At 42.5% G+C, this 23,775-nt stretch overlaps 1 protein-coding gene across 1 annotated transcript in view; it reads right to left on the minus strand.

The window, feature by feature from the left end:
- The window catches only part of LOC135477545 (TATA-binding protein-associated factor 172-like), a 66,891-nt gene that overhangs the window by 16,181 nt on the left and 26,935 nt on the right, over positions 1 to 23,775 (minus strand). Inside the window, exons 22-34 of the mRNA XM_064757693.1 lie at positions 23,645 to 23,709; positions 23,132 to 23,230; positions 21,976 to 22,120; positions 17,843 to 17,949; positions 17,246 to 17,447; positions 14,999 to 15,147; positions 13,528 to 13,680; positions 7,611 to 7,748; positions 7,087 to 7,238; positions 5,214 to 5,291; positions 4,885 to 4,948; positions 3,657 to 3,864; positions 2,419 to 2,549 (exon numbers count right to left, since the gene is read on the minus strand). Of these exons, the coding sequence (XP_064613763.1) occupies positions 2,419 to 2,549; positions 3,657 to 3,864; positions 4,885 to 4,948; positions 5,214 to 5,291; positions 7,087 to 7,238; positions 7,611 to 7,748; positions 13,528 to 13,680; positions 14,999 to 15,147; positions 17,246 to 17,447; positions 17,843 to 17,949; positions 21,976 to 22,120; positions 23,132 to 23,230; positions 23,645 to 23,709 (1,691 nt within the window). The remainder of the gene's footprint in view (positions 1 to 2,418; positions 2,550 to 3,656; positions 3,865 to 4,884; positions 4,949 to 5,213; positions 5,292 to 7,086; positions 7,239 to 7,610; positions 7,749 to 13,527; positions 13,681 to 14,998; positions 15,148 to 17,245; positions 17,448 to 17,842; positions 17,950 to 21,975; positions 22,121 to 23,131; positions 23,231 to 23,644; positions 23,710 to 23,775) is intronic.

A 23,775-nucleotide genomic window follows, 5' to 3' on the forward strand; every position in this document is an offset into this window, starting at 1 on the left:
AAGTCTTCATGTAGCTAAACAACATACATACAGCTGGCCTAAGACTTTATAGACTAACGCTATCCACAGACATAAGGAAAAAGAAATGTGAGAATTATTAGGGTATTACAGCCCAGAACGTCTTAGCATTAGGTGAAATCAACCCACACTTATACACAGATGAGAGAAAATTATTATGACAAGCCCTCATATACTTGTACAGATGAACCTGGAAAACAACACAGCTGGTCACAGGATCACAAAGAAATATTGTGACCTTGTTACATCAGAAATAACAATTATAAAATGATCTGAAATTCTAAGTTAAATCTAAGATAGCTTTGTGACTAGGGCCAGCTGTGTTGTTTGTGATCCCAGGACCAGCTGTGTCGTTTGTGATACTGGGGCCAGTTGTGTTGTTTGTGATCTTGGGCCAACTGTGTTGTTTGTGATTTTGGGGTCAGCTGTGTTGTTTGTGATCTTGGGGTCAGCTGTGTTGTTTGTGATCCCGGAGCCAGCTGTGTTGTTTGTGATCCCGGGGCCAGCTGTGTTGTTTATGATCCCAGGGCTAGCTGTGTTGTTTGCAATCAAGTTAGAGTAAGGCTAACTCACCTGTAAGGGACTGAGATCACAAAGTTTAACGGTGCAAGGCTAACTCACCTGTAAGGGACTGAGATCACAAAGTTTAACAGTGTAAGGCTAACTCAACTGTAAGGAACTGAGATCACAAAGTTTAACGGTGTAAGGCTAACTCAACTATAAGGGACTGAGGTCACAAGGTTTAACGGTGTAAGGCTAACTCACCTGTAAGGGACTGAGATCACAAAGTTTAATGGTGTAAGGCTAACTCACCTGTAAGGGGCTGAGACCACAAAGTTTAACGGTGTAAGGCTAACTCACCTGTAAGGGGCTGAGATCACAAAGTTTAACAGTGTAAGGCTAACTCACTGGTAAGGTAACGGACTGAGATCACAAGGTTTAATAGTGTGAGGCTAACTCACTGTAAGGGACTGAGATCACAAAGTTAATGGTGTAAGGCTAACTCAACTATAAACGACTGAGATCACAAGGTTTAATGGTGTGAGGCTAACTCAACTGTAAGGGACTGAGATCACAAAGTTTAACGGCGTGAGGCTAACTCAACTATAAAGGACTGAGATCACAAGGTTTAATGGTGTGAGGCTAACTCACCTGTAAGGGACTGAGATCACAAAGTTTAACGGTGTAAGGCTAACTCAACTATAAGGGACTGAGATCACAAGGTTTAATGGTGTGAGGCTAACTCACCTGTAAGGGACTGAGATTACAAGGTTTAATGGTGTAAGGATAACTCACCTGTAAGGGACTGAGATCACAAAGTTTAACGGTGTAAGGCTAACTCACCTGTAAGGGACTGAGATCACAAAGTTTAACGGCGTGAGGCTAACTCAACTATAAAGGACTGAGATCACAAGGTTTAATGGTGTGAGGCTAACTCACCTGTAAGGGACTGAGATCACAAAGTTTAATGGTGTAAGGCTGACTCAACTATAAAGGACTGAGATCACAAGGTTTAATGGTGAAAGGCTAACTCACATGTAAGGGACTGAGATCACAAAGTTTAATGGTGTAAGGCTAACTCACCTGTAAGGGACTGAGATCACAAAGTTTAACGGTGTAAGGCTAACTCACCTGTAAGGGACTGAGATCACAAGGTTTAATGGTGTGAGGCTAACTCAACTGTAAGGGACTGAGATCACAAAGTTTAACGGCGTGAGGCTAACTCAACTATAAAGGACTGAGATCACAAGGTTTAATGGTGTGAGGCTAACTCACCTGTAAGGGACTGAGATCACAAAGTTTAACGGTGTAAGGCTAACTCAACTATAAGGGACTGAGATCACAAGGTTTAATGGTGTGAGGCTAACTCACCTGTAAGGGACTGAGATTACAAGGTTTAATGGTGTAAGGATAACTCACCTGTAAGGGACTGAGATCACAAAGTTTAACGGTGTAAGGCTAACTCACCTGTAAGGGACTGAGATCACAAAGTTTAACGGCGTGAGGCTAACTCAACTATAAAGGACTGAGATCACAAGGTTTAATGGTGTGAGGCTAACTCACCTGTAAGGGACTGAGATCACAAAGTTTAATGGTGTAAGGCTGACTCAACTATAAAGGACTGAGATCACAAGGTTTAATGGTGAAAGGCTAACTCACATGTAAGGGACTGAGATCACAAAGTTTAATGGTGTAAGGCTAACTCACCTGTAAGGGACTGAGATCACAAAGTTTAACGGTGTAAGGCTAACTCACCTGTAAGGGACTGAGATCACAAGGTTTAACGGTGTGAGGCTAACTCACCTGTAAGGGACTGAGATCAAAAAGTTTAACGGTGTAAGGCTAACTCAACTATAATGGACTGAGATCACACGGTTTAATGGTGTAAGGCTAACTCACCTGTAAGGGACTGAGATCACAGTAGTAATCCTGGATAATCTTTGGAGGTAGATCCTGAAGTACATCTTCCTTCAGTCTTCGCAGAACAAATGGAAGCACTTGTTTGTGTAATGACTCCATAGCTAAGGCACCTGTCAGCAAAAGTGAACAGTTGCATGTAAGTGCTGTTTGATCAAAGTCTTATTTCTGCAGGTAGATGACCTGGTGACACCTATGAAAACAGGCTGTACATGTATATGAAGAAAGCTACAGAAAACATTAGGTCGAGTACACGACTGTTGCTTGAGCGATATTTGGATAGGCCAAATCCATGGCTGTTCAACCTGCAGTGAGAGACAAGCGTCCTTGTTTAAACAGTGGAACACAGGTGGCAGCCTGAATAATCGCTCCACTTACCTCTGACTGGGCAAATCCTTGTTGTAACATCTCTCTTTCCAATCACCACACACAATACTATAAACGATAATCCAACAAAGTAAAATTGCACGTGTAAAATGCCCCCAGTCTAAAGCCTACTATCGCCAGTGGCTAAAACACTACTACTATTTGCCTTGCCATTTGACCGGGTCACGTGAACACTTAAATCCTAATCAACAGTCAAATTCCTGGACTCCATAATCCATAGTGGACTTCATATTTAAGATAGTGCAAAATTATGACAATATAAAATACTCCAATTCCAAAAAATTCAAACCTGAGTTGCAAAAATAATGCAGGAGACTAAGGAGAGATTATCACTGTTAGAAAAGAAAAACTACAAAAGTCAGCAAATGGAAAATACGATGGTACCAAATGGCCTGGAGGCTTTATCCTTTATTGGATTATCGTTATTGTGGGGATGGGAAGGAGAGATGATACGACAGGAATGTGACCAGCTTGGAGTAGGAAGTGCTAAATCTAGCTACCACCTGTGTCCCGCCATGTCACCGAGCTTGCTTGTTCCCAACTGTAGCAACACTCAGAGTGCTCTCTGACTATGAAAAATGTATTTAAACTTTCTGCATAAGATAATATCCTGTTTAACACAGATATACAGGTTCCTCCCCAACATATAACGTCATACATTTGGTTTTAATGTGGATACCTTTACAGGAATGATTAGAATAAATATTTGCTTAAATCTACGAAAGCTTTCACTATGTGTCTATTTTCCAAGTCCCAACTCTGGTCTACCTTGAGTTGTCCTAGGACATGCACAGAAACAGAGAAGCCTAAATGCCAGATACTCTAGGCCTAACCTGCTTCTTGTTCCTTGGAGGTACTCTTGGCATCTCGACTCTGCAGAATGGGACGACCATAGCGACACTGAAACTGCTTCTCAGTGCCGAGGAAGCCGGGCATCAGGAAGTCAAACAGGGACCAGAGGTCAAGGACGTTATTCTGAATAGGGGTTCCTGACAGGATCAGTCTGTGGTTACACCTCAGCTGTTTGACTGCTTTAGTCAGCTTTAAAACAAAAACTACACCCCTCAGAATTATGACAGGATCAATCTGTGGTGTGGTTACACCTTACTACTTTGACTGCTTTAGTCAGCTTCAAAACAAAAACTACACACATCAGAATTACAACAGGATCAGTCTGTGGTGTGGTTACACCTCAGCTGTTTGACTGCTTTAGTCATCTTCAAAACAACAAACACGCACCAGAGAATTCACTCAAATACAGTTGCAAGAGATAATGTGTTTACAATTACTGAACGCACAGGTCGGACCTTGAAAAATATGTGAACGCTATGATTCTTCTCCTCACTGACCTTGAGAAAATTACCAAGGTAACAGAAAAAAATGGGATTCTTCTCAATGCCAAAAACAGTATACATGTGGTGATCTTTCTCCTCATTGACCTTGAGAAAATGAACAAGGTAACAGAAAAAATATGGGATTCTTCTCAATGCCAAAAACAGTATACATGTGGTGATTCTTCTCCTCATTGACCTTGAGAAAATTACCAAGGTAACAGAAAAAAATGGGATTCTTCTCAATGCCAAAAACAGTATACATGTGGTGATTCTTCTCCTCATTGACCTTGAGAAAATTACCAAGGTAACAGAAAAAAATGGGATTCTTCTCAATGCCAAAAACAGTATACATGTGGTGATTCTTCTCCTCATTGACCTTGAGAAAATTACCAAGGTAACAGAAAAAAATGGGATTCTTCTCAATGCCAAAAACAGTATACATGTGGTGATTCTTCTCCTCACTGACCTTGAGAAAATTACCAAGGTAACAGAAAACAAAATGGGATTCTTCTCAATGCCAAAAACAGTATACATGTGGTAAAGGTTTGTCAACCAGTCCCCCTTCATTCAAGAAATAGAGCGGTTACAAATAAACTGAAGGACGAGCAGACTGAGGCCAACTGCTACATGTACAAAAATACCACCAGGCCAACTTTGGCTCATGGGTACAAAATGAGACCAAAATCAGTCAAAACAGATATATCATAGTTTAGAATTTCATACCTACCTTTGTTTTCCCATTCTTGATGATATGTCCTTCATCCAAGATACAGTAATTCCATCTGATGGAACTGAAGCAGAAACACAGAAAATCTAGAAACTTGATTTGCCTTATGAAGCCTGAGCGCTCTAACGATACACACTGCTGATGCAATGATTACAGGACAGAGGTACACCAAACATGGCTGTTCACAGTTTCCAATTGTCTGGTGCCCATCTGCCCTATAAACTAGGGTTTCAAGTAAACTCTCCCATTCAAGCCTGATGTACTAGTTACTTGTGCACTGTTACAGTTTCCCCCTGTTTTAGGCAAAACGACCAGCTATATGCATCTACCTGAAGAAGTCAATATCATTGCGGACGATGTCGTAGGAAGCTATTATCACATTGTGCTTCTTGGCCCTCTTCTGTAACCTGGAAAAAAAAGAAAAAAACTGAGGTGGTGTCATCTGTAAGTCTATGTCTGTCTAAAAATTTAAAAACGGGTTATCATATTGCTCAAATACAACTTGTAGCAGAACTCAAAAACACTACTCACACACAAATGAGATTGGAATGTATCTGTGTGCTTACATGCATACATGGAAGTGAAGAGATGGCTGAAAACCACTAAGAAGTTAATTTTCTGAGAAGAGGAAAGTCGTGTTCAGCAGGTCACTAAATGAAGGACACAAAATCTGCTCTTTGATGTAGGGTTTTAGTTTATCATCAAACAATAATGGACATACTCAGTAAAATCCTCAGTTACCTGGCACATTTCCATGGTTCCAGTTTATCATCAAACCATGATGGACATAAGACTCTCAGTTACCTGGCATGTTCACTGAGTGTCCCAGTATATCATCAAACAATAATGGACATACTCAGTAAAATCCTCAGTTACCTGGCACATTTCCATGGTTCCAGTTTATCATCAAACCATGATGGACATAAGACTCAGTTACCTGGCATGTTCACTGAGTGTCCCAGTATATCATCAAACAATAATGGACATACTCAGTAAAATCCTCAGTTACCTGGCACATTTCCATGGTTCCAGTTTATCATCAAACCATGATGGACATAAGACTCTCAGTTACCTGGCATGTTCACTGAGTGTCCCAGTATATCATCAAACAATAATGGACATACTCAGTAAAATCCTCAGTTACCTGGCACATTTCCATGGTTCCAGTTTATCATCAAACCATGATGGACATAAGACTCTCAGTTACCTGGCAAGTTCACTGAGTGTCCCAGTTTATCATCAAACAATAATGGACATACTCAGTAAAATCCTCAGTTACCTGGCACATTTCCATGGTTCCAGTTTATCATCAAACCATGATGGACATAAGACTCTCAGTTACCTGGCATGTTCACTGAGTGTCCCAGTATATCATCAAACAATAATGGACATACTCAGTAAAATCCTCAGTTACCTGGCACATTTCCATGGTTCCAGTTTATCATCAAACCATGATGGACATAAGACTCTCAGTTACCTGGCATGTTCACTGAGTGTCCCAGTATATCATCAAACAATAATGGACATACTCAGTAAAATCCTCAGTTACCTGGCACATTTCCATGGTTCCAGTTTATCATCAAACCATGATGGACATAAGACTCTCAGTTACCTGGCATGTTCACTGAGTGTCCCAGTTTATCATCAAACAATAATGGACATACTCAGTAAAATCCTCAGTTACCTGGCACATTTCCATGGTTCCAGTTTATCATCAAACCATGATGGACATAAGACGGTCAGTTACCTGGCACGTTCACTGAGTGTCCCAGTATATCACCAAACCATGATGGGCATAAGACGGTCAGTTACCTGGCACGTTCACTGGGTGTCCCAGTATATCACCAAACCATGATGGACATAAAACTCTCAGTTACCTGACATGTTAACAGGGTGGCCCAGTATATCACCAAACCATGATGGACATAAGACGGTCAGTTACCTGGCACGTTCACTGGGTGTCCCAGTATATCACCAAACCATGATGGACATAAGACTCTCAGTTACCTGGCATGTTAACAGGGTGGCCCAGTATATCACCAAACCATGATGGACATAAGATGGTCAGTTACCTGGCATGTTCACTGGGTGTTCCAGTATATCACCAAACCATGATGGACATAAGATGGTCAGTTACCTGGCATGTTCACTGGGTGTTCCAGTATATCACCAAACCATGATGGACATAAGATGGTCAGTTACCTGGCACGTTCACAGGGTGGCCCAGTATACTGCAGCGGGTTGAGCTGGTCTTTGCTGACAAACTTGTCTATCTCATACAGCCAATGGCCTGTCAGGGTAGGTGGGCAGACCACAATCGAGGGCAGAGGGCAGCAATCCTCCTGTTTGGTGGACTACATAAAACCATAGAACAAAAAACAATACAAGTAACTTCTGCAATCCTACCAGGGATATAAAAGAAAAGTCATGTTAAAAAAATATCGTAGATGGACTAGGGTTAATGTTTATATATATGTGGGTACACATACAGATACAGAACATTGAATTGGAAAAGTGTTGCTTCACCTGTGAAACAAACATGTACAAAGGACGCGTTAAAACGAAAGAAATATGGTATGCATCATCCCCTAATCAGATAGGGGCAATGCCAAATCTTCATTCTCTCTTGTCTCAGAAAAGAAATCACTAAGGTACCTACCAGCTTGTGTAGTGGGTCTAACTTTGCCACATAATGGCAGAGAGAGAGAAATGAGGAGTACACCTACCTTGTAGAGCTCATCTCGCCTGTGGTGGTCCCCAGCCAGGATACAGATAGACTGGAGAGTTTTCCCCAGCCCCATGTCATCACAGAGGATCCCATGAAGCTTGTACTTGTTCAGGAAGGCCAGCCAGTTGACCCCATCCTGGAGAATAGAACAACACACAGCATACAGTAAGATAACAATTAAGGCTGCTACATGTACATGACTTGATTCCCAGTCCCAAACTGCACATCCTTGTCTACGTGTACATGACTTGATTCCCAGTCCCAAACTGCACATCCTTGTCTACGTGTACATGACTTGATTCCCAGTCCCAAACTGCACATCCTTGTCTACGTGTACATGACTTGATTCCCAGTCACAAACTGCACATCCTTGCCTACGTGTACATGACTTGATCCCAGTCACAAACTGCACATCCTTGCCTACGTGTACATGACTTGATCCCAGTCCCAAACTGCACATCCTTGCCTACGTGTACATGACTTGATTCCCAGTCACAAACTGCACATCCTTGTCTACGTGTACATGACTTGATCCCAGTCACAAACTGCACATCCTTGCCTACGTGTACATGACTTGATCCCAGTCACAAACTGCACATCCTTGTCTACGTGTACATGACTTGATTCCAGTCACAAACTGCACATCCTTGCCTACGTGTACATGACTTGATTCCCAGTCACAAACTGCACATCCTTGTCTACGTGTACATGACTTGATTCCCAGTCACAAACTGCACATCCTTGCCTACGTGTACATGACTTGATCCCAGTCACAAACTGCACATCCTTGTCTACATGTACATGAATTGATTCCAGTCACAAACTGCACATCCTTGCCTACGTGTACATGACTTGATTCCCAGTCACAAACTGCACATCCTTGCCTACGTGTACATGAATTGATTCCCAGTCACAAACTGCACATCCTTGCCTACATGTACAAAGCTTGATTCCCAGTCACATAATGCACATCCTTGCCAACGTGTACATGACTTGATTCCAAGTCAAACTGTACATCCTTGCCTACGTGTACATGACTGGATTCCCAGTCACAAACCGCACATCCTTTTCTACATGTACATGGCTTGATTTCCAGTCACAAACTAAACATCCAACAAATGTAGACGGCGAAGGAATCTACAAATTAACTGTCCAAGGCCAGGTTTGAATCCAGTGAGACTGAGACTCTACAGATGCCCACAAACATAGACAACGATGGAAATCTACAAATTAACTGTCCAAGGTCAGGTTTGAATCCAGTGAGACTGAGATTCTACGGATGCCCACAAACATAGACGGCGAGGGAAATCTACAAATTAACTGTCCAAGGCCAGGTTTGAATCCAGTGAGACTGACACCCTACAGATACCCACAAACATAGACGGCGAGGAAATCTACAAATTAACTGTCAAGGGCAGGTTTGAATCCAGTGAGACTGAGACTGTACAGATACCCACAAACATAGATGGTGAAGGAATCTACAAATTAACTGTCCAAGGCCAGGTTTGAATCCAGTGAGACTGAGACTCTACAGATGCCCACAAACATAGACAACGATGGAAATCTACAAATTAACTGTCCAAGGCCAGGTTTGAATCCAGTGAGACTGAGACTCTACAGATATCCACAAACATAGACGGCGAAGGAATCTACAAATTAACTGTCCAAGGCCAGGTTTGAATCCAGTGAGACTGAGACCCTACAGATACCCACAAACATAGACGGCGAGGAAATCTACATATTAACTGTCCAAGGCCAGGTTTGAATCCAGTGAGACTGAGACTGTACAGATACCCACAAACATAGACGGCGAGGAAATCTACAAATTAACTGTTCAAGGCCAGGTTTGAATCCAGTGAGACTGAGACTCTACAGATATCCACAAACATAGATGGCGAAGGAAATCTACAAATTAACTGTCCAAGGCCAGGTTTGAATCCAGTGAGGCTGAGACTGTACAGATACTCACAAACATAGACGGCGAGGAAATCTACAAATTAACTGTCCAAGGGCAGGTTTGAATCCAGTGAGACTGACACCCTACAGATATCCACAAACATAGATGGCGAAGGAAATCTACAAATTAACTGTCCAAGGCCAGGTTTGAATCCAGTGAGGCTGAGACTGTACAGATACTCACAAACATAGACGGCGAGGAAATCTACAAATTAACTGTCCAAGGCCAGGTTTGAATCCAGTGAGACTGAGACTCTACAGATACCCACAAACATAGACGGCGAGGGAAATCTACAAATTAACTGTCCAAGGCCAGGTTTGAATCCAGTGAGACTGAGACTGTACAGATACCCACAAACATAGACGGCGAGGAAATCTACAAATTAACTGTCCAAGGCCAGGTTTGAATCCAGTGAGACTGAGACTCTACAGATACCCACAAACATAGACGGCGAAGGAAATCTACAAATTAACTGTCCAAGGGCAGGTTTGAATCCAGTGAGACTGAGACTGTACAGATATCCACAAACATAGATGGTGAAGGAATCTACAAATTAACTGTCCAAGGCCAGGTTTGAATCCAGTGAGACTGAGACTCTACAGATATCCACAAACATAGATGGCGAAGGAAATCTACAAATTAACTGTTCAAGGCCAGGTTTGAATCCAGTGAGACTGAGACTCTACAGATATCCACAAACATAGATGGCGAAGGAAATCTACAAATTAACTGTCCAAGGCCAGGTTTGAATCCAGTGAGACTGAGACCCTACAGATATCCACAAGCATAGACGGCGAGGAAATCTACAAATTAACTGTCCAAGGCCAGGTTTGAATCCAGTGAGACTGAGACCCTACAGATACCCACAAACATAGATGGCGAAGGAAATCTACAAATTCACTGTCCAAGGCCAGGTTTGAATCCAGTGAGACTGAGACTCTACAGATATCCACAAACATAGATGGCGAAGGAAATCTACAAATTCACTGTCCAAGGCCAGGTTTGAATCCAGTGAGACTGAGACTCTACAGATATCCACAAACATAGACGGCGAGGAAATCTACAAATTCACTGTCCAAGGCCAGGTTTGAATCCAGTGAGACTGAGACTCTACAGATACACACAAACATAGACAGCGAGGGAAATCTACAAATTAACTGTCCAAGGCCAGGTTTGAATCCAGTGAGACTGAGACTCTACAGATGCCCACAAACATAGACAACGATGGAAATCTACAAATTCACTGTCCAAGGCCAGGTTTGAATCCAGTGAGACTGAGACTCTACAGATACACACAAACATAGACAGCGAGGGAAATCTACAAATTAACTGTCCAAGGCCAGGTTTGAATCCAGTGAGACTGAGACTGTACAGATATCCACAAGCATAGGCGGCGAGGAAATCTACAAATTCACTGTCCAAGGCCAGGTTTGAATCCAGTGAGACTGAGACTCTACGGATGCCAACAAACACAGACGGCGAAGGAATCTACAGGCTTGATTCCAGTACAACTGAGACTGTAAACATGCTATAAAATCAATCCTATCACCTAGCAAGGATTCTAGTTTTTGTTTATATTGTAATGAATATAGAGGAATATGAATCAATTTTCACTTCATTCACACTGAATGAAGGCCACGTGCCAAAATGAAACTATTTTTGACGCTCTTCTGTTTCGGAGGTTCATATGGTATTAGGTAAGCGGGATTCATCGGGACCACATCCATTCTTGTGCTAACAAAATGTCTCTCTGCTGCCCAGGAGGCAAATGCACGTCATATCAGCATGTCTTTCACTATGGACTACAAGAGGAATGTGACAGGGATTAATGTCTGGCTTTCGATAGCTCAGACACCACTTGTCCAACTTGACGTCTACGGTTTATGCGGGGTCGCGCTGTTGTTGTAGCTTTAAATCCACAGTCGGACAAGTTTTATAGCCTAGCATGAATTGCATGAAAAATAACAAACATTGTGGAGACTTGTCGCCAGAGTGCTGACAACCATCTACTTGCCAAAATGGTTCATATGGCCGCGAATTGGCGAGTGGCGACCACTTAGTTTTTCCCCTGGATGCCTCATTCTCTTTTGGGTCAAAGGCTACAGGAGTAGGTTCAGTGATATTCTTGGCCTAAGGGACCGTCCCCATAAATCGTTTGCTTTGGGTTCAGTTAAAACGAAAAAAATGAACGTATACTCAAACAATGGGTGTTGAGTTTGTTTGTTTTTGTCCTTGGAGCTGACTATTGGAAACAGCTGAAGAGGTAGCAGGCCGGGCGAAAGTAGTCCCGCTAACACAGCAGGGAATGTCGACTACAATGACGACACGCTTCACTGATCACAACTGTCAGGATATCGTCTAGTTGTACTTTGTTGACAATGCAGTAAATTAAATACCAAATTAGTATAAGAATCAGTTTTCGTTTCTTTTTAATTTAGCATTCTCATCTTTTAGTTACTTGGTTGAACAAAATGTCATGTATCCAGTGAGTCAATTGTTATGTATATAGCATGATTTACAGGGAACTCTCCATCTGGCATGTCTCGAATTTCCCGACCGCTTGTCTCCATAGCCTCTCTGACGTGAGGTCTGTATGTGGTTGGAACTTGGAGAGTTGCCATTTCATCAATGAACAATTACATGTGAATAAAGCTTTTGAACAACACCACAGGAGAAGCTAACCCTTTACTGGCCACATGTCTACCTTGGCAGGAGAATTATATCAAACTGACAGCTCAATCTCGAGAATGGGGAGGGTGAGGGTGAGGGTGAGGAGGCATCGGGAGGGCATCCATTGTTGGGAGAATTTATCAGTCTCTGGGTAGGATGGCGGGGTATGTGATGCCAGGAAAGGCTATAAGCAGTGTGATAAAAAGTATAAACAGTTTGAGCGATTTGAAATACCCCAAAAGAACAAAGGCCTCATTTCCTGATTCCATGATTCTTTACCAGAACTCGCTTGAAACCTGTAGAGTGAAAGTGTGAGCATAGGCCTACCTGTCGTCCATCACACACCAATCACGCACATTTCAAGTGGCACCTGCATCCCTGTTAGGTGTGAGGATCTGGAAGGTATAGCTCAATTCCCGATACAACATGACTGCCTGTCCTAATAATGTCCGCAGTAAATTTAGAATTGCGAAGAATTGCATAATCCAAATGCTTATGTATATACGGACTAATTATTGTAAAGGTATGCTCGAAGATACGAATGATGCAACTTGATGTGGTGTAAATTCCATTTGTAGTAAATACCTTACCGCTTTTCCCATCCCTTGGAAGCCTCAATTCAAACTTGGATTGAAGTGAACTATCTTCTTGACAAACTTTTCAGTTGAACGATAGTGACACAAACTATACAGTGTATATGGATTACATCAGACTGAGCAACAACTGGTACAGATATTCACAGAAATTATGAGCAGATAACAAACACAAAACAAAATGCATGATTAAAATAATACTTGAGAATTCAGACAAAAACTAAAGTTGACAGCTTGTATTAAATCTGCAGCGATTTTTAAGCAGCTTTCCGTGATCATCTGTACACCTGCTGGTAGGTCTACTCGTGTTTGTGAATGAAGGTTTGCCTACCCAGCACACATGTACTTTACATACGGTGTAGGTCTGCATGACTTTCTGGTATAAATGTCCAACCACACGTTTAGGCCTACATACTGGGCATTGGTGGATTTTGTTTTTATTGTTGAAACGCGTTGAAAGCTTCTTTACCAATTGCTGGTTTATACAATGATACCTAAACGTACCGCTATGTAGTGGCTGACAGATACAGGAATTCCCTAGATTCCATTAAATCATGTAAAATCAATGAGCAAACTGTTTTTTGGAGAACAAAAAAACAATTAACGAATGCAAACAATCTGTACAGACGGTCCCTAAAGGAACACAGTCTATAATAAATGTTTCTGGAATTATAAAACCCTGCTAAATGATTGACCTGTTGATATTTGCGGAGCTCAGCCTGTATGGGGACATCAATCTTGTAGTCTTCCAGTTTGGAGCTGTCCAGCAGCTGTTCTAAGAATTTCCTCTCTTCATCCTTCCTCTTCACCAGCGAGTTGTCCATTTCTGGTGGGTCAGGAATGCCAGCCTACAAGATACAAGTCTACCATGTGATTTCCAATGACCACACTCCTACACTCACACACTGGGGGAGTCAATGAAAACAATCCATGTATTATCATACATCGCTTATTACAAGGCCGTCACCAACAATGTTTTCTAAGATAACCTGGACAAACGTAGACAACAAATTTTTACTGGCTTTTTGACGGATGTTAAATTTTGTGCCTTTTAAATCTGTCTTTTTCATTACTTAGGATGAAGAAAAAATACCTTTTCTACCCACCTGCTGCACGTTTCTCAGGTTAGCCCACTCTCCACAGCCTGCACACAATCCTCTTCACTTCACAGTGAAGAGAAATCTCAGCTCAAGTGGCATGACATGTATGAGGGAAGTCACCTCAAGTGGCATGACATGTATGAGGGAGTCACCTCAAGTGGCATGACATGTATGAGGGAAGTCACCTCAAATGGCATGACATGAATGAGGGAAGTCACCTCTAGTGGCACGACATATGAGGGAAGTCACCTCAAGTGGCATGACATGTATGAGGGAAGTCACCTCAAGTGGCATGACATATATGAGGGAAGTCATCTCACGTGGCATGACATGTATGAAGGTACTCACCTCTAGTGGCATGACATGTATGAAGGTACTCACCTCAATGGCATGACATGTATGAGGGAAGTCATCTCACGTGGCATGACATGTATGAAGGTACTCACCTCTAGTGACATGACATGTATGAGGGAAGTCATCTCACGTGGCATGTATGAAGGTACTCACCTCTAGTGGCATGACATGTATGAAGGTACTCACCTCTAGTGGCATGACATGTATGAAGGTACTCACCTCAAGTGGCATGACATGTATGAAGGTACTCACCTCTAGTGGCATGAAATGTCAGAGGGAAGTCACCTCAAATGGCAAGACATGTAAGAAGGTACTCACCTCTAGTGGCATGACATGTATGAGGGAAGTCACCTCAAATGGCTTGACATGTATGAAGGTACTCACCTCTAGTGGCATGACATGTATGAGGGAAGTCACCTCTAGTGGCATGACATGTATGAGGGTACTCACCTCTAGTGGCATGACATGTATGAGGGTACTCACCTCTAGTGGCATGACATGTATGAGGGAAGTCATCTCACGTGGCATGACATGTATGAAGGTACTCACCTCTAGTGGCATGACATGTATGAAGGTACTCACCTCTAGTGGCATGACTTATGAAGGAAGTCATCTCACGTGGCATGACATGTATGAGGGAAGTCATCTCACGTGGCATGACATGTAAGAAGGTACTCACCTCTAGTGGCATGACATGTATGAAGGTACTCACCTCTAGTGGCATAAGGCGAATAAGAGAAGCGAAGCAGTTGGAGGCCATGAGTCTGACAGCATCGTTCTGGTCGCTCATCCTGCCCAGCACTGGCACCACCAGCAGCACCATGTAGGGCACCAGCTCCAGCCCAAGTTGCTCCAGGAGGTCTGACAAAGGCTCAGGACAATAATAGTGATGTCAGGTGTGGAGCAATAAGAGTGAGACAAAGTATGCAGGACATATGCATTTAAATGCATTATATAACTTTAAATGCATTAGTAAATCTGCCTTTGGACAATTTCTCAAGCACTTCAACTCTCGCATTTTTTAAGACACTTCCGCACACATACAGCATACATGTAGCCCTTTGCACTCAGCCATTTTCAGCTTCATAGCTATAGCGGTTTTGTGTCACGCAACCTCCAAGTATGGGGGAAAATTGCACTTTTTCGGACTTTCGTGGGAATTCACGAAAAAAATGTGCATCAGAGAAAAGTAAAAAGACCAGATTCGTGATCAGAACATAAAGCTACGCCAAGCAACGTAGTTAGAATATTTAAATTCAGAAACTTTTAATCACGAGGCAAATTCGGTAAGCTGGGATTGAACTTTGGTATGACTGACTGGAGTGAGCGATAAAAGCTCGCTGCAATCTGCCTAATGTAAATTTCCCCACGGCAATCATCTTCTCCGTTCAAGTGACAACCGGGAGATGGTTAGCGTTTAAATCCTTCTATAATTGGGCCAAGTTGGGGAAAATTTGGCCAGCATCTCCCTTACTACCTACTATATTATATGTTTAACTAAGTCCGGAAGGCAGTGGAAATTTTCACTTGAAATTTCCATACACAGTTTCTTTACACTTATATCTTTTACATGAGAGCATAAGTTATTGGTCGAAAATCAATACATAACCAGATACACGGCTTTGATATTTTCTGTGCAGCCTTACACTTGAATTTGCATTCCCACGAATGGATCAGCAAGCTTGATGATGCCGCACTATGCCCAATGAGAACAGCGATCACTTCTCAGACATGCTTTTTGTAAGAAATAACGCAAAAAAACACATGGCCAATGTAACAGAAAGTTCATACTTCCACATGTGAATTCACGACTTGCCATGCACAGACTGACTGCTCTGCTTATAGCTCGGCCGTTGTCAGATAACGCAAAACCCAGACCACAGCACATGTACATATCTGTCAATCACCGTGGCCTGGTTGGCGTCTAGTATAGAAGACAAGGTTTGCGCAAAGCAAAGCTGACTTTTAGAAATACATGCACAACATACACTGGGTGAGCCAATCTGCAGTGCAAACTAGATAAAGAGAACATACACATGGTGCATATTCTTCGTAGCTATCTACACACTATATAGCATAAATCTGCCTTGGACAGTATTTAAAAGCATGCATGTTCTGTGTTTTTTGACACAGGTCAACGATTTTCACCATACATACAGTACTTGTATAGTAATGAACAGTTACTTCCAAAGTCTATGTTAAATGCACAGGCTTACATTTCTATTCTGAACATATTAAACATTTCTAGCGAGAAAACTATTGATCGTAGCTCAAATAGGATGGCATACTACAGAAAGAGCATGTCTTGGACTACAATTTAGGGCAAATCTCACATTCGTAGCACCCATAGTTCTCCATTTACAGGTCACTGAAATTACATAACTAAATTTTAGTTTTCTGACTATATCTCAAGAAGTTACAAAGATAGGCAAAAAATAAAAGGAAATCAGCGGCTTGAAATACACTAGAATATGTTAAAAAAAAATTGAAATTTCAAAACTACTCGTGACGTCACAATTTTGACTAATGCCGGACTCCCACAGTTTTTACCGGAAGTCACAATGTTCTTAAACTTATTGTAACTATCAAAGATCTACCTACATTTCAAATTCAGACCAATTGGTTCAGTGTTTCTTGAGAAGAAGCTGTTTAAATAATTTCATATAAAATGCAATATGGCCATCATGTTACGTGACCCATCATCACCAAAAGTTACGGTGCACAAGTTTAGGCCTAGGCCTATCATGTGGTAAAATTTCAGCTTTCTAGCTCTTACCAATTTTTCCACAACTCAGTGACAAAATCGTGAGGGATAATAATAACCATAATAATAATAATGAGAATCCGAACAATTACAATAGGTCTTCTAGCCAGAGACTTCAACCCCTAATAACTGTTATTTATGGGTTACGTTTTACATGTGCCTCACACCAGGACTGAACAACTTGGAAAAGGATACTGGCAATGGCCTCCACAGCACCCTGTCTCTTCACATCAGCATCTGAAGCACCCAACAAGGGTACGACATGCTCTACAACTGTTTGCATCACCTCCAGGGTGCGCAGCTGAGACAGCGCCGCCAGAGCGCGTGCAGCCATGTGACGCACAGCCGTGTACGGGTTATGTAGACACTGTACCATCACAGGTAACAGAGCACACACCTGTAAAGTCAATCATCACAATAATGGCACAGACAGATCTCACAGCAGAATACAGATGCACAGTAAACATTTCCAACAGTCACCCCTACATGTACATTCTACAGTGAATCACACAGAATAACCGAATCAGCAGCATAGAGGACAGTTAATGTTTCCTACTCCTGAAATCAAAGAGTAGAATATAGGAGGATGGGTAACATTTCATACGCCCCTGTCATTCAGTACAATACAGGGGCACTGGTAACATTTCACACACCTTATAATACAAGAGAATAGGCAACATTTTACACAGCTGAAGTGGATCAGTAGAGTACAGGAGAACAGGCAACTTTTCATACATGTACACCTGAAGGCAATCAGTAGAATAGAGCACATCTCACATATTGAGAACTCACCTGAGTAAGAACGTCTTGGTGTAGGGCTGAGCTCATGGACTCAATTAACTGGAAACTCTGCAGGATTTCCTGAGCCAGTTTCTCTGCTTCTGGTCCCTCTTCAAACCCTAACAAAGCAGCAATCAGCCATACTGTGTCAGTGCTTCATACCTAAATACCTAAACACTCAGCACTATTGTGTCAGTGCTTCACACCTAAATACCTAAACACTCAGCCATATTGTGTCAGTGCTTCATACCTAATTACCTAAACACTCACCACTATTGTCAGTGCTTCATACCTAAATACCTAAACACTCATCACTATTGTGTCAGTGCTTCATACCTAAATACTCATCACTATTGTGTCAGTGTTTCATACCTAAATACCTAAACACTCATCAGCATTGTCAGTGCTCCACACCTAAATACCTAAACACTCAGCCATACTGTGTCAGTGCTTCATACCTAAATACCTAAACACTCAGCACTATTGTATCAGTGCTTCATACCTAAACACTCATCACTACTGTGTCAGTGCTTCATACCTAAATACCTAAACACTCATCACTATTGTGTCAGTGCTTCATACATAAATACCTAAACACTCATCACTACTGTGTCAGTGCTTCACACCTAAATACCTAAACACTCATCACTATTGTGTCAGTGCTTCATACCTAAATACCTAAAAAACTCATCAGCATTGTCAGTGCTTCACACCTAAATACCTAAACACTCATCACTATTGTGTCAGTGCTTCATACCTAAATACTCATCACTATTGTGTCAGTGTTTCATACCTAAATACCTAAACACTCATCAGCATTGTCAGTGCTTCATACCTAAATACCTAAACACTCAGCCATACTGTGTCAGTGCTTCATACCTAAATACCTAAACACTCAGCACTATTGTGTCAGTGCTTCATACCTAAATACCTAAACACTCATCAGCATTGTCAGTGCTTCACACCTAAATACCTAAACACTCAGCCATACTGTGTCAGCGCTTCATACCTAAATACCTAAACACTCATCACTATTGTATCAGTGCTTCACATCTAAATACCTAAACACTCAGCCATATTGTGTCAGTGCTTCATACCTAAATACCTAAACACTCATCACTATTGTCAGTGCCTCATACCTAAATACCTAAACACTCATCACTATTGTGTCAGTGTTTCATACCTAAATACTCATCACTATTGTGTCAGTGCTTCATATCTAAATACCTAAACACTCAGCCATACTGTGTCAGTGCTTCATACCTAAATACCTAAACACTCAGCACTATTGTGTCAGTGCTTCATACCTAAATACCTAAACACTCATCAGCATTGTCAGTGCTTCACACCTAAATACCTAAACACTCAGCCATACTGTGTCAGCGCTTCATACCTAAATACCTAAACACTCATCACTACTGTATCAGTGCTTCACATCTAAATACCTAAACACTCAGCCAGTGCTTCATACCTAATACCTAAACACTCATCAGCATTGTCAGTGCTTCACGCCTAAATACCTAAACACTCAGCCATACTGTGTCAGTGCTTCACATCTAAATACCTAAATACTCATCACTATTGTGTCAGTGCTTCATATCTAAATACCTAAACACTCAGCCATACTGTGTCAGTGCTTCATACCTAAATACCTAAACACTCAGCACTATTGTGTCAGTGCTTCATACCTAAACACTCATCACTACTGTGTCAGTGCTTCATACCTAAATATCTAAACACTCATCACTATTGTGTCAGTGCTTCATACCTAAATACCTAAACACTCAGCACTATTGTGTCAGTGCTTCACACCTAAATACCTAAACACTCAGCCATATTGTGTCAGTGCTTCATACCTAATACCTAAACACTCATCAGCATTGTCAGTGCTTCACGCCTAAATACCTAAACACTCAGCCATACTGTGTCAGTGCTTCATACCTAAATACCTAAACACTCATCACTATTTGTTTGTCCAGTGCTTCATACCTAAATACTCAATCAGCATTGTCAGTGCTTCATACCTAAATACCTAAACACTCAGCCATACTGTGTCCAGTGCTTCATACCTAAATACCTAAACACTCAGCACTATTGTGTCAGTGCTTCATACCTAAACACTCATCACTACTGTGTCAGTGCTTCATACCTAAATACCTAATCACTCATCACTATTGTGTCCAGTGCTTCACACCTAAATACCTAAACACTCATCACTATTGTGTCAGTGCTTCACACCTAAATACCTAACCACTCAGCATTATTGTGTCACTGTTTCACACCTGAATACCTAAACACTCATCACTATTGTGTCAGTGGCTTATACCTGAATACCTAAAAACTCATCGGCATTGTGTCAGCGCCTTATACCTGAATACCTAAACACTTATCGGTATTGTTTCAGAGCCTTACACCTGAATACCTAAACACTCATCAGTGTTGTGTCAGCACTTCACACCTGAATACCTAAACACTCATCAGAAGTGTGCCAGTGGCTGATACATGAATACACTGTACCAAAACGCTCAATAAAATTGTGCCACTGGTTTATAACTGAACACTCAGCAGTATTGTGTCAGCACTTCACACCTGAATACCTAAACACTCAACAGTATTGCGTCAATGTTTGTACCACAATGACACTAGCAACATATCACCATTACACCAGTCTGTCACAGTGTTGTCCAGGTCTCCTCACCTTTAGCCTAGATCTGCATCAGTCGTCCAGTCAGAGTATGCCACAATGCCGTCCAGGTCTCCTCACCTTTAGCCTGGATCTGCGTCAGTCGTCCAGTCAGAGTATACCACAATGCCGTCCAGGTCTCCACACCCTTAGCCTAGATCTGCGTCAGTCGTCCAGTCAGAGTATGCCACAATGCCGTCCAGGTCTCCTCACCTTTAGCCTGGATCTGCGTCAGTCGTCCAGTCAGAGTATGCCACAATGCCGTCCAGGTCTCCTCACCTTTAGCCTGGATCTGCGTCAGTTGTCCAGTCAGAGTATGCCACAATGCTGTCCAGGTCTCCACACCTTTAGCCTAGATCTGCGTCAGTTGTCCAGTCAGAGTATGCCACAATGCCGTCCAGGTCTCCACACCTTTAGCCTAGATCTGTGTCAGTCGTCCAGTCAGAGTATGCCACAATGCCGTCCAGGTCTCCACACCTTTAGCCTAGATCTGCGTCAGTCGTCCAGTCAGAGTATGCCACAATGCTGTCCAGGTCTCCTCAACTTTAGCCTAGATCTGCGTCAGTTGTCCAGTCAGAGTATGCCACAATGCCGTCCGGGTCTCCACACCTTTAGCCTAGATCTGTGTCAGTCGTCCAGTCAGAGTATGCCACAATGCCGTCCGGGTCTCCACACCTTTAGCCTAGATCTGCGTCAGTCATCCAGTCAGAGTATGCCACAATGCTGTCCAGGTCTCCTCAACTTTAGCCTGGATCTGCGTCAGTCGTCCAGTCAGAGTATGCCACAATGCCGTCCAGGTCTCCACACCTTTAGCCTAGATCTGCGTCAGTCGTCCAGTCAAAGTATGCCACAATGCTGTCCAGGTCTCCTCACCTTTAGCCTAGATCTGCGTCAGTCGTCCAGTCAGAGTATGCCACAACGCCGTCCAGGTCTCCTCACCTTTAGCCTGGATCTGCGTCAGTCGTCCAGTCAGAGTATGCCACAATGCCGTCCAGGTCTCCTCACCTTTAGCCTGGATCTGGGTCAGTCGTCCAGTCAGAGTATGCCACAATGCCGTCCAGGTCTCCACACCTTTAGCCTAGATCTACGTCAGTTGTCCAGTCAGAGTATGCCACAATGCCGTCCAGGTCTCCACACCTTTAGCCTAGATCTGCGTCAGTTGTCCGGTCAGAGTTTGCCATGGTGTTGTCCAGGTCTACTGACTTAAGCCTGAATGTGTGTCAGTGGCCCAGTCAGTTTGCCACGGTGTTGTCCAGGTCTACTCACCTTTAGCCTGGATCTGTGTCAGTGGTCCGGTCAGAGTTTGCCATGGTGTTGTTCAGGTCTACTCACCTTTAGCCTGGATCTGTGTCAGTGGGCCAGTCAGAGCTTGCCACGGTGTTGTCCAGGTCTACTCACCTTTAGTCCGGATCTGTGTCAGTGGGCCAGTCAGTTTGCCACTGTGTTGTCCAGGTCTACTCACCTTTTGTCTGGATCTGTGTCAGTGGGCCAGTTAGAGTTTGCCACAATGTTGGCAAATCCTGAGGAAGACTCTCAGCAAAACAGCTTGTGATAGTCATAAGAGCAAACTCTGCTCCCCTCCTCTGATTGGCCAGAAGCTGTGCGCTCTGCAAAAAAAGAAACCATGAACATTGTAGGGCAATAATACAAGTGTTAGTCTCCAGGGCCATATCTCAATACAAGTGTTCGTCATCAGGGCCATATCTAAATACAAGTGTTAGTCACCGGGCCATATCTCAATACAAGTGTTAGTCACCAGGCCATATCTCAATACAAGTGTTTGTCATCAGGGCCATATCTCAATACAAGTTTTAGTCACCAGGCCATATCTCAATACAAGTTTAGGCTCCAGGGCCATATTTCAATACAAATGTTAGGCACCAGGGCCATATCTAGAAACAAATGAAGGACACTGATGACCCTGCAAAAATACATTTTTTCAATAAAATGCAACTCAAAATGATACTTTTGAGAGCTTTACATGTATGTGTATGAAAGAATTTGTGTGAAAACCGAACTTTTTATTGGCGGAACAGTTTGAGGGCCCAAAAGTTTTCCAGCACTAAAAAGGCTGTATATATATGGCCCTGGGCATAGCCTCAAGCAGAAGTTACATACAAACCAGGCAGGCTAATGTTTTACCACATTGATGTTGTAACACATTGATGTTTTACCACTAGTAATGTACAGAATACTGATGTTATACAACACAAAAGATTAAATTATTCATTTGATTGGTGTTTTACGCCGTACTCAGGAATATTTCACTTATACGCCGGCGTACTATTATGGTACGAGCATCCCGGGATAAACCCAAGGGCCAGGTTGCTGGCACGTAGGACCGGAGGGGAAGCCAGCATGAGACAACATAAAAGTGTCAACATCACAATAACGCACACAATCATATTGTCTATATACAGACTATACTGAGAACAAAATGTATTTTTTAAAATTTAAAATGATGCAATGCTAAATATCAACCACTACTTTGACGACAGACAGCCTGTATCCGAAAATAATGAAGAGTCTGCCATGAATGTACAAGCAGCAAGCTGTTCAGCACAGCCACACCTTCTGGCCGACCCCAATGTATTGTACATGACCTGCTGTACACTGACCTCTGTCTCCTCCACACTTGTTGGTACTTCTACTCCTGCCTGGGCTTGCGCACTAAGGCCTCGCTTCAGCCAACCCCTCCTCCGCCCTCCCTCGCTACCCTACAGCACAGAGAAGCACTACAAGATCAAAGTTCACTTCATACTTGATCATAGGTCTTTTTGGCATGACTGAAAAAACACATCTGCTATCTGAAATAACATGATCTGCTCATATGAAGTCATAGGGCATACTATACTTCAAAAGCCAGTTCTTGCACACATTACAAGTACACATGTAAGCATAGTTCATCAGTTACACTTGAAGTTCATCAGTTACACTTGCAGTTCATCAGTTACACTTGCAGTTCATCGGTGTATCCATGAACACAGAGGACCCTGTAAAGGACTGCGTGTACAATGCATGCTGTTGACTCCACGTCTCTACATTAGAGAGCTTGGATACCTCAGAATTTCACAACCATATCTAATATACATAACCTAAGTGTACAAAGGTGTTCAGTGTAACTGCATTACCTTTTGCAGGTTAAGAAGAGTGAGTATCCCGCTGGTAGTTGTGCAGTCAACTTCTGGAGGTATATCTGTGGAGAACAATCCAGTATGTTTCACCTGACAAGCTAGTCATACACAACATAAACAGGAGAAAC

This window comes from Liolophura sinensis, chromosome 1 (genome assembly GCF_032854445.1).
Source record: "Liolophura sinensis isolate JHLJ2023 chromosome 1, CUHK_Ljap_v2, whole genome shotgun sequence".
In the NCBI taxonomy this organism is placed as follows: domain Eukaryota; kingdom Metazoa; phylum Mollusca; class Polyplacophora; order Chitonida; family Chitonidae; genus Liolophura; species Liolophura sinensis.